This window comes from Mesoplodon mirus (genome assembly GCF_964341445.2).
Source record: "Mesoplodon mirus genome assembly, chromosome: 10".
Lineage (NCBI taxonomy): Eukaryota > Metazoa > Chordata > Mammalia > Artiodactyla > Ziphiidae > Mesoplodon > Mesoplodon mirus.
Window position 1 is genome coordinate 8,877,861 of NC_138986.1, and position 17,652 is coordinate 8,895,512.

The 17,652-nt window shown below is 42.8% G+C and overlaps 1 protein-coding gene across 4 annotated transcripts in view; it reads right to left on the minus strand.

The window, feature by feature from the left end:
* The window catches only part of SYTL3 (synaptotagmin like 3), a 95,422-nt gene that overhangs the window by 51,258 nt on the left and 26,512 nt on the right, over positions 1-17,652 (minus strand). For all 4 annotated transcript variants that reach the window (XM_082634194.1, XM_082634191.1, XM_082634193.1 and 1 more), the window contains exon 4: positions 12,712-12,776. In XM_082634194.1, the coding sequence (XP_082490320.1) occupies positions 12,712-12,776 (65 nt within the window). The remainder of the gene's footprint in view (positions 1-12,711; positions 12,777-17,652) is intronic.

Sequence of the window (17,652 nt, forward strand, 5' to 3'; positions counted from 1 at the left end):
GCCAATAAATTGGACAACCTGGAAGAAACGGACAAATTCTTAGAAAGGTATAACCTTCCAAGACTGAATCAGGAAGAAATAGAAAATATGAACAGACCAATCACAAGGAATGAAATTGAAACTGTGATTAAAAATCTTCCAACAAACAAAAGTCCAGTACCAGATGGTTTCACAGGTCAATTCTACCAAACATTTAGAGAAGAGCTAACACTCATACTTCTCAAACTCTTCCAAAAAACTGCAGAGGAAGGAACACTCCCAAACTCATTCTATGAGGCCACCATCACCCTGATACCAAAACCAGACAAAGATACTACAAAGAAAGAAAATTACAGATTAATATCACTGATGAATATAGATGCAAAACCCTTCAACAAAATACTAGCAAACAGAATCCAACAACACATTAAAAGGATCACACACCATGATCAAGTGGGGTTTATCCCTGGGATACAAGGATTCTTCAATATATGCAAATCAATCAATGTGATATACCATATTAACAAATTGAATAAAAACCATATGATCATCTCAACAGATGCAGAAAAAGCTTTTGACAAAACCAACACCCATTTATGATAAAAACTCTCCAGAAAGTGGGCACAGAGGGAACCTACCTCAACATAATAAAGGCCATATATGACAAACTCACAGCAAACATCATTCTCAATGGTGAAAAACTGAAAGCATTTCCCCTAAGATCAGGAAAAAGACAAGGATGTCCACTCTCACCACTATTATTCAACATAGTTTTGGAAGTTCTAGCCACAGCAATCAGAGAAGAAATAAAAGGAACACAAATTGGAAAAGAAGAAGTAAAACTGTCACTCTTTGCAGATAACATGATACTATACATAGAGAATCCTAAAAATGCCACCAGAAAACTACTAGAGTTAATCAATGAATTTGGTAAAGTTGCAGGATACAAAATTAATGCACAGAAATCTCTTGCATTCCTATACACTAATGATGAAATATCTGAAAGAGAAATCAAGGAAACACTCCCATTTACTATTGCAACGAAAAGAATAAAATACCTAGGAATAAACCTTCCTAGGGAGACAAAAGACCTGTATGCAGAAAACTACAAGACACTGATGAAAGAAATTAAAGGTAATACCAAAAGATGGAGAGATAAACCATGTTCTTGGATTGGAAGAATCAATATTGTGAAAATGACTATACTACCCAAAGCAATCTACAGATTCAATGCAATCCCTATCAAATTACCAATGGCATTTTTTTACAGAACTGGAACAAAAAATCTTAAAATTTGTATGGAGACACAAAAGACCCCGAATAGCCAAAGCAGTCTTGAGGGAAAAAAACGGAGCTGGAGGAATCAGACTCCTTGACTTCACACTACACTACAAAGCTACAGTAATCAAGACAATATGGTACTGGCACAAAAACAGAAACATAGATCAATGGAAGAAGATAGAAAGCCCAGAGATAAACCCACGCACCTATGGTCAACTAATCTATGACAAAGGAGGCAAGGATATACAATGGAGAAAAGACAGTCTCTTCAATAAGTGGTGCTGGGAAAACTGGACAGCTTCATGTAAAGGAATGAAATTAGAACACTCCCTAACACCATACACAAAAATAAACTAAAAATGGATTAGAGACCTAAATGTAAGACCGGACACTATAAAACTCTTAGAGGAAAACATAGCAAGAACACTCTTTGACATAAATCACAGCAAGATCTTTTTTGATCCACCTCCTAGAGGAATGGAAATAAAAACGAAAATAAACAAATGGGACCTAATGAAACTTAAAAGCTTTTGCACAGCAAAGGAAACCATAAACAAGACGAAAAGACAACCCTCAGAATGGGAGACAACATTTGCAAACGAATCAATGGACAAAGGATTAATCTCCAAAATATATAAACAGCTCACGCAGCTCAATATTACAAAAACAAATAACCCAATCCAAAACTGGGCAGAATATCTAAACAGACATTTCTCCAAAGAAGACATACAGATGGCCAAGAAGCACATGATAAGCTGCTCAACATCACTAATTATTACAGAAATGCAAATCAAAACTACAATGAGGTATCACCTCACACCAGTTAGAATGGGCTTCATCAGAAAATCTACAAACAACAAATGCTGGAGAGGGTGTGGAGAAAAGGGAAACCCCTTGCACTGTTGGAGGGAATGTAAATTGATACAGCCACTATGGAGAACAGTATGGAGGTTCCTTAAAAAACTAAAAATAGAATTACCATATGACCCAGCAATCCCACTACTGGGCATATACCCAGAGAAAACCATAATTCAAAAAGACACACACACCCCAATGTTCATTGCAGCACTATTTACAATAGCCAGGACATGGAAGCAACCTAAGTGTCCATCAACAGATGAATGGATAAAGAAGGTGTGGTATATATATACAATGGAATATTACTCAGCCATTAAGAGGAATGAAATTGGGTCATTTGTTGAGACGTGGATGGATCTAGAGACTGTCATACAGAGTGAAGTAAGTCAAAAAGAGAAAAACAAATATCGTATATTAACGCATATATGTGAAACCTAGAAAAACGGTACAGATGAACCGGTTTGCAGGGCAGAAATTGAGACAGAGATGTAGAGAACAAACGTATGGACACCAAGGGGGGAAAGCCACGGGGGTGGTGGTGGTGGTGGTGTGATGAATTGGGCGATTGGGATTGACATGTATACACTGATGTGTATAAAATTGATGACTAATTAAGAATCTGCTGTATAAAAAAATAAATTTAAAAAACTGTTGTCTATCAGCTTCAGAATAAAGACTAAATACCTAAATAAAATAAAATAAAATGATTTCTTGTTTAAGTATATGTGCGTCTGGTCTTTTAAAAAATGTATTCATATAAATAGTTTACTATCCGATTGTCAAGATACTCCCTGGAAACTACCCTAGTCAGTATTTTAGTCTAAACATGTAAACATATGAATTCTGAATTCAGAAATCGTATTCAACTATTTCACCTTGGTTTCCCATTCTGTTCATTTAAATAGGAAAAGTGATGACGGAGAGCAAGTTGGTCTTGACAATTCAGTACCAAAGACGTGGGCTGCCTAGACGGTCTCATTATCAAGGCGTAGTGGACAGAGCGTGGAGGATAGTGGGAGAGGCAGAGAAATGGTCCTGGTAGGAGCACTGGGGCTCAGAAGGCAGCAGGGAAGCCCTAGTCTCCTGGCGAATATTTGAGATACAAAAAATATATATCTGGGGTGAATCGATAGTTTCAAAGAAACTTGGACAGTCTAAACAGATCAATTTTTTTTTTTTTTGGCGGTACGCAGGCCTCTCACTGCTGTGACCTCTCCCGTTGGGGAGCACAGGCTCCAGACGCGCAGGCTCAGCGGCCATGGCTCACGGGCCCAGCCGCTCCGCGGCATGTGGGATCTTCCCGGACCGGGGCACGAACCCGTGTCCCCTGCATCGGCAGGTGGACTCTCAACCACTGCGCCACCAGGGAAGCCCAACAACTCCATTTTTGAGTTGCTGCTATGGACAAACTCAAAGGCATCATGCAACCAAAGACAACCAAACTCAAGAGCCTGCCTCCAGAAGATTATCACCTAGAAACACTGGTTGAAAACAAAGTTCGAAGGTCAAGGTCTTACTTCACTGCATTAACCATAATCTGACTTGATAGTTTCTGTTCTAACCAGTTTAAATGGTCCAGTCTAAACATGTCAGGGATGTGACAAGCAATCCAATCATCTGGGAAAATCACTTCTGAAAATCATTTCACCACACTCTTTTCTGGGTACCTATTTTGTCTTCCTCCTAAAGAGAGTAGTGAGAAGAAAATATTCAACCGAGTAAGATGCCACATTTGCTTTAAAATAAGACAAAAGCATATGCAAAATTTTATACCTGGAAATAAACATGATTTCATAAAGACACCCTCTCATGCAAGTAAGCACTAGGCACTGCATTTGTAACTTACAGAAAGCTTGCCTGAATCATTTTTGTAGAATCCTCTAAATTGCGGAGGAGGGGCTTTTCTGAGCCAATAGGTAGAGAGGCGATAAAGGCAGGGCCTTGTGACAGAGTCACTACATACATACTGGTACCCACTTCTTTTAATTCACAAACCTGAGTGTTTCAGGCACACACAGCCAGCCAGATGCTGTCATGATGGCCCTGCGATCAGATGGACTACATCCAAGAATAAAACTCTGAAAAGTCACACGAAGAACTGAATCACATTCACCACTGAGAACGGGAGAGAAAAGTTATTTCCCTTCATAATTATTAGGCATAGTATCATCCTGGTTAGTTATATAGTAGGTCCCCAAGACCATTAACAGAGGCTCTGTCTAAAGTGAAGCCTTCCTACACGATTTCCCCAATTATCAACAATACAGCAAAAACCACAATATATTGTTTATACATCACATTTGATCATTTTGAAACTTGAAAGGTACTAGTATTAAAAGTATTAGTGCCATGACCTTTCTGCTTTTAAACTCAACTATCAACTCATAAAATGTCAGGGTTGTAAAAATATTTTTTTTAAAGAATAAAGTAAAAACATGTACCTGTACAGCAAGGAGCCAGAAGAGGGCACTATCTTTATATGCTTAGCAGATGCCAAAAGAGTAAGTAAAGATGGGTTTTAGTTTGTTTTCTAGTTATTAGTGATCTAGAAAAGTTCCATCACAACTGTTCATTAAATTTGCTACTTTACCAGCGCCTCTCAAACTTAAAGTGCATAAGAAGAATTACCTGGGGACTTGTTAAATATAGTCGGACCCTGTGTCCACAGGGTCTACATCTGTATTCAACCAACCTCGGTGGAAAACTTTCAAAAAATTCCAGGAAGTTCCAAAAAGCAAAACTTGAATTTGTGGCACACTGGAAACTACTTACATAGTATTTATATTGTATTTACAACTATTTACATAGTAGTTACATTGTATTAGGTATTATAAGGAATCTAAAGATGATTTAAAGTATATGGGAGGATGTGGACAGGTTATATAAAAATACTACACCATTGCATATAAGGGACTTGAGCATCCTCAGATTTTGGTACCCAAGGGGTACTGGACCCAAACCACGTGGATATCAAGGGATGTCTGTATATACTCTTGGGTCTCACCTGGTCCCACTGAATCAGGAACTTTGAATTTAATATGAAAGAGCCCTCAGCTGATCCTGGAGCAGGGGCCTCAGAAGCAGCAGTAAAACCCTCTGCAGGGAGATTCCAAATGCCTGAGAGTGGAGGGGGAGATAACAGTACCGGAAGGGCAGGGAGCTGCCTAAAGACGCCCTGGATGCCCTTGAAAATCTGTGTATTTTGATCACTCTGATATACCACAGATGAAATGCAACTATGGTATATAAGGAATTAAGAAAACAAAACTAAATATTAAATTACAAGATCTTAGACGAAAAAAAAAAGCCAGTCTATAATCAGAAAAAAAAAATTTTTAGGGAAAGCAAAATATTTTAAAACTTTTCATATCATCTCCCTGCAAAAATGGAGAACTGGGCTAATTTTTTGGTTTTGAATCTTTTTTTTTTTTTTTTTTGCAGTACGCGGGCCTCTCACTGTTGTGGCCTCTCCCGTTGCAGAGCACAGGCTCAGTGGCCATGGCTCACGGGCCCAGCCACTCCGCAGCATGTGGGATCTTCCCAGACCGGGGCACGAACCCGCGTCCCCTGCATCGGCAGGCGGACTCTCAACCACTGCGCCACCTGGGAAGCCCTTTAAATCTTTTTAATGGTTGGAAAATTAGCAAAACAAACTACCACAATTAATACCTATTCTTCTTCATTGGATTATTACTTACACCTTATCTATTTTCGAGGGAAATCTGGGGAGCATTTATCTTAAATGGCACATATCCAATAGGACCATTAAAAGAAATAAGTAGAAGCATAAAAGAAGGAAATTGGGTGACAGAGGGCATACTGATTCCTGGAATTACTTCAACTGGACATTAAATTTAGCTGCAGGTTGCTGGATGCCAAAAAGGTAAAGAACTCGTTTCCGTTCTTAGGTGCCTAGTCGGTGCCACCACTGGCAATGGGTACTACTATGTATAGCAACACCTTTTATCTCCAAACAGCTCTATCCTTGCTTCATTCATTCACTTACTCATTTGCTCACAGCTCATACCCTCAAAGAATTCAAAATCTGGGTGTGTCTTCCATGTGGTCAACCCCGCCACCGCGCCAGGGCTCAGGGCTGGAGTACAAGATGAGCAGGGCCCTGAAGCTGTGCAAATCAATGGCCCTGGGTTACAAACCAACGGGGAAGGGACTGATTATGGAACAAATTGTACTGAGAAAACTGATGCTTGGGAGAATAAAGTAAAATTAGATCCGGCCTCCTGATGCATTGTGAAGAGCTGAACGTAAATAAAACATAGAAATTAGAAGTAAATATGGATATCCAACCAATGGCAGGATAAGGAAGGAGCCTTTAAGCATAAAAGAAAGAAATTAGGGCTTCCCTGGTGGCACAGTGGTTGAGAATCTGCCTGCTAAGGCAGGGCACACGGGTTCGAGCCCTGGTCTGGGAGGATCCCACATGGCACGGAGCAGCTGGGCCTGTGAGGCAGAACTACTGAGCCTGCGTGTTTGGAGCCTGTGCTCCGCAACAAGAGAGGCCGCCATAGTGAGAGGCCCGCACACCACGATGAAGAGTGGCCCCTGCTTGCCACAACTAGAGAAAGCTCTCACACAGAAACGAAGACGCAGCACAGCAAAAATAAATTAATAATAAAAAAAGAAATTATACAGGAAAACGTAGATGTGACTATCAACAAGGAAAAAAAAAATCTCTACGTCAGAAAACATAAAGATACATATTCAACTTACAAGACCAAAGAGGGCAAACACCCTTAATATGAAGAACATCTACAGAAGGTCAAAAAGGTGGAAAATATTCAACCCCATTAGTCATTACAAGAATTTAAAGTAAACAGCAAGCAACTATTTTGGATGACAAATGTGGTTTTACCAGATGACAAAGTTGCTGTTGTTTATTTTTAAGGATAGTTTCTACTGGTGAGAAGAAGGGTGCACCCTCCCTGGAGGCAATGCTCCAAACCTTTCATCTTGTCCTTCTGCTTCTGGAAATAGTCAGAGACATGACAAGGATTTATCTACCAGCGTGTTCACTGCACTTTTGTTTATTATTTTAATAATATTATAAGCTCCCAAAAATGTAACAACAAAACTTGAAATTCCCTAACTTTACAATGATAGCAATTTGGTTAAATAAATGCTGTCATATTCCAATGATGGAATGAGATGCAGTCACCAGAAATCATAGTAAATGACATTTAAGGATATGAAAAAAATGTTCTTTGTAAATTATTAGGTGAAGAAATATCAGTATAAAAGTCTATATACCATTTGATCCCAATTTTGTAAACACATTAGCTCAACTCATGAAATTGCCTCTATTCAATTTTTTTTTAAACCTAAGAACATCAATTCCTTATGACTTAGTCTAAATGCTTTTTTAAATGTGTGTAGATAGTTATCCATATACATATATGGATACATATATTCACCAAATAACAGAAATGACATGCATCAACTATAAACAGTTCTCAGGGTGAAGTCACCATATTTTTAACATGGTTATGCTTTTCTTCATTTTTCTTTTAAATGAATGTATATTAGGTTTACATTCAGAACAAAATCACAAATATAACTTGAAATCATGTTCAAGAAGACAGGATGTAATGGGGGCCAGAGTGTGGTGAGGGGGCCGCTCTCGGACCCGAACCTGCCACAGTCGGGTGAATGAGCGCACATTTCCCCGACGGGAGTCTGGCAAAACACGTCAAGCCTCTCAAGTGTTCACACGTCTGACCAGTCACTCTCCTTCTAAGAATCTGTCCAAAGGAAATGAACAGAGATGCCAAGATACCTGTACAGGCTGTTCATTGCAGAATTATCTATAATATGAAAATCTGAATACAGTGATACACTCACAGACAAGAGGGAACAATAGATGGTAGTACATCCAACTGATGTTATGTAGTCGTGAATGTTGGAAGGTCTTAATAGCATGAGGACGTGTTTATGCTAAGCTGAATTTTAAAAGCAAGACAAAAACCTATATATACTCTGACCACAAACACACTTTAAAAATTGCTAAGTCTGGGGACTTCCTTGGTGGCACAGTGGTTAAAAATCTGCCTGCCAATGCAGGGAACACGTGTTCGATCCCTGGTCTGGGAAGATCCCACGTGCCGCAGAGCAACTAAGCCCGTGCACCACAACTACTGAGCCTGCGCTCTAGAGCCCACAACTCACAACTACTGAGCCCTCGTGCGACAACTACTGAAGCCCATGCACCTAGAGCCCATGCTCTGCAACAAAAGAAGCCACACACCGCAACAAAGAGTAGCCCCCACTCACCACAACTACAGAAAGCCCGTGTGCAGCAATGAAGAACCAACACAGCCAAAAGTAAATTAATTTTTTTTTAAAATTGCTAAGTCTGTATGTGCACCCACATGCACAGGATCACCTAGAAATAAGGCCAGGAGAGTGTGTGCACGTGTGTGGTGCACATGTGTGCAATTAGCAGTGGGTTTTTTGTTTTTTGGGGTTTTTTTTTGTCTGTGCGCATGACGTGTGGGATCTTAGTTCCCCCACCAGGGATCAAACCCACGTCCCCTGAAGTGGAAGCGTGGAGTCTTAACTACCGGACCTCCAGGGAGGTCCCTAACTAACAGTAGTTTTAACCAGCGGTGGGATTTTTATTGCCTTCTGTCTGTTGTCCTGCATTTCCCAAATATTCTACAATGAATAGGCATTACTTCTATAATCAGAAAATAACTTATTTTAAAAGAGAAAAGATATCTCCCCCCTCACAGAGGATGGACTGTGGAGAAGCAAGTGGAGTCACAGAGATGAGCTAGGGGCTGCAGCACTGGAAGCGGGAATGCAGGGCCAGAGGAAGATTCAAGAGATGGGGGCAGGAGAAATGGCAGTATTTGCTGACTGACCGGACATGGGGTGGGGAGGAAGAGAGGAGTGAAGAAGGATTCTGAGGTCCCAGGCTTGGGACAGGGAATACAGGATGTGGTAGCCAGCCTCCTCAAGGGCCCCCGTGAGTCCTCCCCCCTCCTGATATCCCCACCCTGTGTAGTCCCTACCGCCCTGAATAGAGCTGACCTATAGGATACAGCAGAAGTGACAGGGTGTGACTTCTGACGCTAGGCCATAAAGATATAGATGGAGACAGAAAATAGAAAGTAGGATCGTGGTTACAAGGGGCTTTGCAAGGGGAGACCGTGGGATGATAAATTCTGAAGATGGACAGTAGTGATGGTCGCAGAACAAGTGCATGTACTTAACGCCATTGAACTGTATAGTGAAAAACGGTTAAAAGAGTAAATTTCATATCATGTATAAATTTCACCACAATAAAAAAATTTTTTTAATATGAAGATGGATCGCAGAGCTCTGCCTTGGTCTGTCTTGGGTCACTTGCCCTGGGGGAAGCCAGTCGCCATGTCGTGAGGGCCCTCAAACTGCCCTGTGGAGAGGTCTAGGCGTGGAGGAACCGAAGCCCCCTGCTAACAGCGGCACTAACTAGCCAGGTACGTGCATGAGCCCCCAGAAGGCAGATCCCCCAACCCCAGGCAAGCCTTCAGCTGAGGATAGAAACCATATAAAATGATGTTAATTGTTTTAACCCACGAAGTTTGGGAGGAATTTTTAACCCAGCAATAGGTAACTCATGCCTAGAAAGAGGCACAAATTTGAGCTGTCTCGTCCCCTTTCATGGTTTAAGCCACCATCTCATTTTCCTAGCTTCCACTTAGGATGCAGAAGGCTGGAAAGAGCCGTGTTCACACCATTACGACCAACACAATACGCAGAATCACACTTTTTCTCAAACACATCCGAGCACGAGGTGGCAGCTGGCTGCCTAGCAGGGCCCAGCAGGGAGTGGGAAAGGGAGCCGGGAGTCGGTGGGGAGGGGCCTGACCCTCCCTCTTCACCAGCACCCGCTCAGCAGCGGCCCTGGCGGTGTGTGCTGCCTGCAGTCACCATCGCTGGGCTCCCTCGCTGGTCTCCTCCTGTCGTTCCAGTCCTCCAACAATACCTGTTGAACCTATTCCCTCAACTAAATTCTGTTTCTTCACATCTGTGTGGTTTCTGTTTTCCTACCTGGCCCTCAACTGATAGAGCACCCCAAACTCAGTTCAATCTCTTCTGGGGACAGAGATAAGTGTGGTAGAGCTCCCGCCTGTCCAGATAAAGCTGCAGCATCCTAGCCTGGACCACCTTTGCTGACTCACCTCCTCCCCACCTCCCCCGACCTGTGGTCTGGCGCACAGTCCGCCTTGTGACCCCCAACACGGCCCTTTTCTTCACCTCGCCACGCCTTCCGAGCCCAACTCTACTAAAATTGGACAATAGGAAAATGAGGCACCACAGCATTTGAGGAAGCATTGAAGAGAAGGATTCGTTTTCCTTTGGTTTGTTTTATACCTTGGGAACAGACAACAAAAATGGAAAAGGATGACTTACGCTTAGGCTGACTTCCATTCCTCTAATTATTTTCCTCGCTGATGTTTTCACTCTGGTGGAAAGTCAGTGGACAAGAACGAGACACCCGGGAAGTCAGGCTCATCTCTTTCCTCCTCCCGTTCCTATCATCACCAGGATAACCTCCTTCTTCCTCTCACTCAGAAGAGGAAGAGTGCTGGACACATGCACGTGCATGCACGTGCACACACGTATGCTGGCCTGCAAATCAATTTCCCTATCTGAAGTAATGAGACCGAAACTTACAATGTATTAAAAAAAATTCTGGGATGTCTTCAGTGAGTTGGTTTAATAACATGAACTTCACTCCCTACAGACTTTTTATGAACTAGGACTAGATGTGGAAAAAAAAAAATGAGAATCTATCTACCGCCTGAAGAAAACCCTAGCCTCCCAACCGAGAAGTATTTAAGAAACAAAACAATAAAATGTATAGGAAGGGGGCTTCCCTGGTGGCGCAGTGGTTGAGAGTCCACCTGCCGATGCAGGGGACGCGGGTTCGTGCCCCGGTCCGGGAGGATCCCACATGCCGCGGAGCAGCTGGGGCCATGAGCCATGGCTGCTGAGCCTGCACGTCCGGAGCCTGTGCTCTGCAACGGGAGAGGCCGCAACAGTGAGAGGCCCACTTACTGCAAAAAAAAAAAAAAAAAAAAAAATGTATAGGAAGACTCCAGACGGCCATTGCTCGCTTAGATGATGCAATGGATATAGGCTGATGGCCCCAAGGGAGCAAACACTGCTCGGAAGATGAAAAACATCTTAGATATCTCAATGGTTTGTGCCCTGCTCCAAAAGGCCTCCACACGTAACTATAGAGCTATAGCTATGCAGTATAGCTGGGATATGAAACTTTCATGGACTGGTAATATTTAGGGGAAAAAAGTGTTAACATGGCTGTTTGGGAATGAGAGAGAGGACACTAGAGAAAAAAGGATTGAGAAACACAGGTCTAGATAAAAATCATAGACACTGAATTTTTTTTTGGCTTGAGCACTCCCATCAGTATTATATATTCCTCCAGATTTCTAATAAACTCAGCAGAATCATCACTTTTTCTTGAGTAAGAAGAGTCGGGAATGTAATCCAGGGGAGAATTTACCGCCGACTAAATTTCGGTGCACAGTGCTTTTATGAAAGCTGATTGTCAACACTCAGACGAATGGCTTCCTTTACATGCCAACACACACTTTGGTTGAGGCTAAATAGCTTATTTCTCCACCTCAAACTGTTACTATTCCCCCCCCACCAGAAAAAAAAAAAGTGTTTCCAGCCACCCACATCCCCGCTAGGTCAGTCCAGGCTCCCCTGTGTGCAGCCCCCACAGTGACACATCAGAGACAGGTGCCACCCGTGTTACCACTGTGGACAGATGGGGTGTACAGAGCATGCTGCCTCTGCTCTATTCTGATGACACATGTGGCGCCTTCGCCTGATAAGTTATCCTCTTACCTGCACAGCTCACATGCTGTGATGTGACACTTCTGTAACCAAAGCACGACCCGCTTTCTCCATGGCCTTGAGTCCCAGTTACTAATTGCACCATTATGTCAACTTTGCAAGTACTTCATAAGACATCCGGGGTACACAAACCAAATACACACCTCCACTCACAGAATCACATGTGCTCACTCCATAGTCACCAATATCTGCTAAATTCTAACGCAATTCACTCACCGTGGTCTTCAGTTATTCATTCAATCATTTTGATCAAGGTTTGGGGCTGTAAGGGGCTAATAAGATTTTAAAAGCACCGTTTCTGCTTGTGGAGAGAAAGAAGGGCACAAATCATGATATAATATGAGGCATTTCAACAAGGATGGAAGAGACGTATTTACAAACCGGTGTTTCGGAAGAGGGAGACATTACCCCCAGAAGCAGAAGTCAGGGAAACTTCATGGAAACCAGGTGGATTTCAGCAGGGTTAGGGTTAGGGTTGGGTTAAGTGCCGGGACAGAGGGAACCCCACAAGCGAAGGCAGTAAACCGCATGAGCTGAGGGGCAGAGACAGGAAAGTTCAGACAGAAGGAACAGGAGGGCCGACCAGACAGGAGCCCATATACTACGCCTTGTTAAGTTCTTCATATCCAACATCTTAATACCAAATGTTTTTAAACTGGGAATATGTCATTTTACTTTAGTAAACGTTTTGACAGCATTTACCTTCTGTTGGAAATTTCTTGGCTCGTTCCTCAAAGAACCATTCTCCAGTTTTTATTTTCACGTTTCTGAAAAGCAAGCAGAAAGGAAGCCTCAGAGGGAGATGTGGGTGGTGCCGTATTTGGCTCATACAAGGCAGGGAGATATCATCAAAACATCAGTCTGGCAAAGGACCTCAGAGTTCAAATTTCTGGCCCAAGTCCCTAATTATACAGATTTCCCATAGAGATTAAGTGATCTGACTAGAAAGCAGCAAAGCTGCAAATCTGAAAAAGAATATATATAAGAATACATTATAGGGCTTCCCTGGTGGCGCAGTGGTTGAGAGTCCGCCTGCCGATGCAGGGGACGCGGGTTCGTGCCCTGGTCCGGGAAGATCCCACATGCCGCGGAGCGGCTGGGCCCGTGAGCCATGGCCGCTGAGCCTGCGCGTCCGGAGCCTGTGCTCCGCAATGGGAGAGGCCACAACAGTGAGAGGCCCGCGTACCGCAAAAAAAAAAAAGAATATATTATACATATATATACATATATATATAAACCAAATCACTTTGCTGTACACCTGAAATGAATACAACATTGTAAATCAACTATACTTCAATAAAAAATAAAAATAAGTAAAATAAAAAGAAAGATAAAATTTTTTTAAAAGCAGCAAAGCTGGAGTTTCTACTGGGGTACGTTTTACCCTGCATGTCAATGTAACGTAACACAATAAATATACAAGGAGAAACAACGCTGCCATCAAAATGATCAATTTATCATGTTTATGGTGGGGAGAAATGGCATGAAGGCGAATCAACAAAGACATTCAGCGCTGTCTATTTAGCTAAGAAAGAGACCACCCGCAGTCAGGTTAGGCTGAGGTGAGTCTGAGCTATAACTACAACATTTGCCGAGAACCAACAGAGCAGATTCACCTGAGAAGTCTCCTGGGAGCACCTGCAATCTGGGATATGGGATCAAAGGGCCTCACTGGAGATTTGGGGACCACTTGAGAGACAGGGGACATGACCTCTCGTTGGGAAGCCGGTCTGACAGCGGCTCCCTGGGCATCTCTACATCCCCTCCCATCCTACTCACGGACACAGCAGCACGGGAGCACTTTGTACGGTCACCAGTTGAAACTGAAATCCCAAAGCCTGTTTTACTCTTGATAGTTTCCAAGTTTCCAAATTTCTAAAGAAACCACCCTCAACCTCAAAAAGCCTCAGAAAGGTAGAATTACCAATAGCCTTTCAGGACATAAAAAGTTAAACACACAGATACTATAAATTATTCACACCATTAAAATAATGTGCCATAAAACTTGTCAATTCCAAGGTCATGCAAATTTAAGAAAAATGAAAACTTCAGCCAAATTCTCTTCTATAAGTACTTACTGAAATACATTCTCCATTAGGTTCTTTCAGGTTATACATGATCTCAAATGGATTTTAAGTTAATGCTTACAAATGCAGTAAATTCACAAATCTATTGCAATCTACTTTGTTTTTTTTAAGTATCCTATCTTTCTCTCTGGAGCTTTAGTTGTCAGAAGACATCAGCCAACTCCCAATCCCTTTCATCTTGTTAACAGCTATTATATTCTCTGATTAGTAAGCAAATGATTATTCCCAATGCTTAGGGACCAGAACAAGGAAAACATACGCAGAGCATTTATGAATTTTGGCAACAGAATTTTGATAATCAGTTACAATCATTCAGAGTCAAAGGTATATAAAACATGCAACTGTGATGTATCACTAGAAAGACAGGGGAAACTTTTCATCCGTAAAATCAGAAACTCAGATATCTAATCTACTAAATCGACACAAAACACGTGAAGGAGAGCTCAGCACCTCAACGGAAGTTTTCCCCTCTGGTACTTGAAGACAAGCAGAGGCTCAAAACCCAGGGAAAGTTCGCAGAGATTAACGGGGGGTGGGGGGGTGCATTCACACTCCTTTGGAAAAAAAGAAATAGAGCAGTTGTGCCATACCCACAACTGCTTTTTTTTTTTTTTTTTTGCGGTACGCGGGCTTCTCACTGCTGTGGCCTCTCCCATTGCGGAGCACAGGCTCCGGACGTGCAGGCTCAGCGGCCATGGCTCATGGGCCCATCCGCTCTGCGGCATGTGGGACCTTCCCGGACCGGGGCACGAACCCGTGTCCCCTGAATCGGCAGGCGGACTCAACCACTGTGCCACCAGGGAAGCCCCCAACTGCTCTATTTCTGAGGATGCTTTCTCCATCCTTATACAGCGGGACAAAGTCTAAGGGGAGAGTAGGAGAGGAAAACCATATGTGGAAACAAGGAGGCCTCCATCTGATAAACAAACGTCACTTCCTGGGGGTGGTGACCCTTCCAGCGCATCTACTCTCTCACGCTCCCCAGCCCATTACCTGGGACCAAAAGCATTTATATATGAGACAGGTGCTGGGGGCGGGGCATGGCCTCAGCCTGGACCCGAGAGAGATCAGAACTAAGAATTCAGCGGCAAATCAAACCATGAAATTACAGTCAGCTGAGCTAGCCAGACACAGGCCACCACTGAGGAGTAATCAACCCGTAGACGCACAATCACGAAAAAGGAAGAACAGCTAAGGGGATGGAGGAGAGGAAGGTGAAAACGCCCGAATAAACCTTTTATTTTTATTACATTTTACAACATTTTATTACAAAGTCCTCTTCTAGCCCTGGTTTCAGAACCTATATGAGAAGCAGATAAAGTAGAATATTAGTATCTCCTAGGGCTAGTCATCTAAGGTTACCATCTAATCATCTAACTGAATCCCAACGGATTACTTGTGAAATTCAAGCAGGACCTTCCTTGGCAGGGACAGATTTGAACACAAACCCACAGGCCTCTCAGGCTTAGTGACTGAAGAATGGAAGGATAAAAGTATCACAGGCCTAAACCATACAAGTATTTCTTGCATTCGAGGCTGTTTCCTTTGAGAACTAGATTGGAGCTGGATCTCCACAAACAACTTCTGCAGAATCAGCTGTTTCATAAGCATTTATTCCTTAATGGTCTTCATAAGGGCTCCCAGTCCACACAAATCCCAAGTGTTACAAGAAGGACCATTTATGGCTGTTACTGTCTAAGACAGAGGTGAGCAGATCTTGCAGTGTCTCTGCCCTCATTAGGGCCAACACAGGGTAGCATGACTCATGGTAACCAAAGGAAACATTGATTATTTCTTCCCCCCCCTCACCGAGGACTCAATCAGAATTTGGCTGTGAAAGCTTCTTGGAACATTTTCTGAACCCAGCAACAGATTAATGGCTTTAAAATTTCTCCCACAGAATGATGACTTGTTCCTTTAAAACTTTTTCAATCAATTGATAAATCCATCTCAGAAAGCAAAATCCAAGGATGGTGAAGAGAGCAAGAGATTAGAGTTCCATGTCTGACTTTCCATGAACTCTGCATGAGGATCGCTGTAACTAGAAACACCAAGCACACGGTACATCGACAGCTCTTGATAAACTGCTGGAGGTTCCAGCATCCAAGTTCATAGCCTTGAACTCTGCTAATGCTGTCATTTCATTAGCAAAAGAGAAATAACTGTTGAAAAGCACTTTGCAAATTCTAGCATGCAAAAGTTCAATAGTACGATGAATGGAGGACCCTAAGAGAAAGATATTCAATAGTCTGACCTCATTTCTATTGCAAGCAGTGAGCCAAAGAGGCCTGCTGGAATGCACTTTTACTTTGCATTCAAATTACTAGCATCTGCAGGTGGGTAAGCTGTCGCATCCAAAGCACATGCTTTATGCTCCAAGAAGAGTCAGCACCATGTCCCTAGAATTGCTTAATGTATTTCTACCATTCAACGAACAAGAGGTAGAAGATTTATCTGCATGCCAGGATTCTTTGAATGCCTTAAAGACACACATCTCCCAGGCAGATTTGTGCTCTAACCAGTGCCCTGATGGCAAGGAAGCCTCAATAAAAGCCTTGGTGGCTTATCGGACAAACAAGCTGTAAGAACACCAAAAAGCAGCAGCCAAATATTGTAAAACTAAGATCAACCTAATTTCCTTGTACTGGCTTGTCCAACCACTTGGTAATTCCCAACTAAAGTGGTCCTATGCACCCATACAATTGAAAAAAAAATTCTTTTTACTTCAAATTATCTTATACCTAAGGCGGTTTTCAGTTACAAAGCAAAATAACGAGGTTTTTTCCATCAACTAGCTCAGTTGATCTGATTTCAATGTTCTTATGGGGAAAAAGACTGATCATTATGATTAAATCCTAGGTAACCAGGAGTCAGAATCAAGATGAAGATAAAGAAACGATTTTAACCAAGCAGCTACCATCACTTCCTGCAAAACATGAATAACTCTACTTAACTGCAGAGAGAAGGCAGGTCCCCCGCCATGTCATATTCAGTGCTGTATCCACAGCCACGAGCACAGCCGAGGGACACGGTGGGGCTGGTGACTACATGTGGGTTGATGAATGAATATCCCCACCCCTGCAGGGAGCACCCTGAGAACTGAAGGGATAAGGTGGGACCGACATAGGTGGAGCCCTGGTGGTACCGAGGCATGATGTGCATCACGCCCTCTAAATGTGTAGGGGCAGGGATCACAAACTCAGGCACCAAGCAAACACTCTAAATGAAGAGAGGGGCTAAGGGATGAAACGAGAGGGGTGGGCACTGTCATGAGCTGCAGAACCCATGCCCCGTTTTAAGGCATTACAATGATAAATATTAGACATGGAGCAGGCCAACAAAACAAGGCCTGGGGGCTGTCTGCAGCCTGCTGGCCATGAGTTTGTGATTCCTGGTTTGTTACATCAGATAATTAGTCAATGAAAGAAATAACAATTTACTGCAGCTGGACAGAGCTGCACCTGTTAAAGCCTCAAACAGAAATCGAGTTAGACGTTGTGCATCACCCTGTCTTCCCCACAGATCTAAGAAGGGACTCCACCACCACCGACAGGTC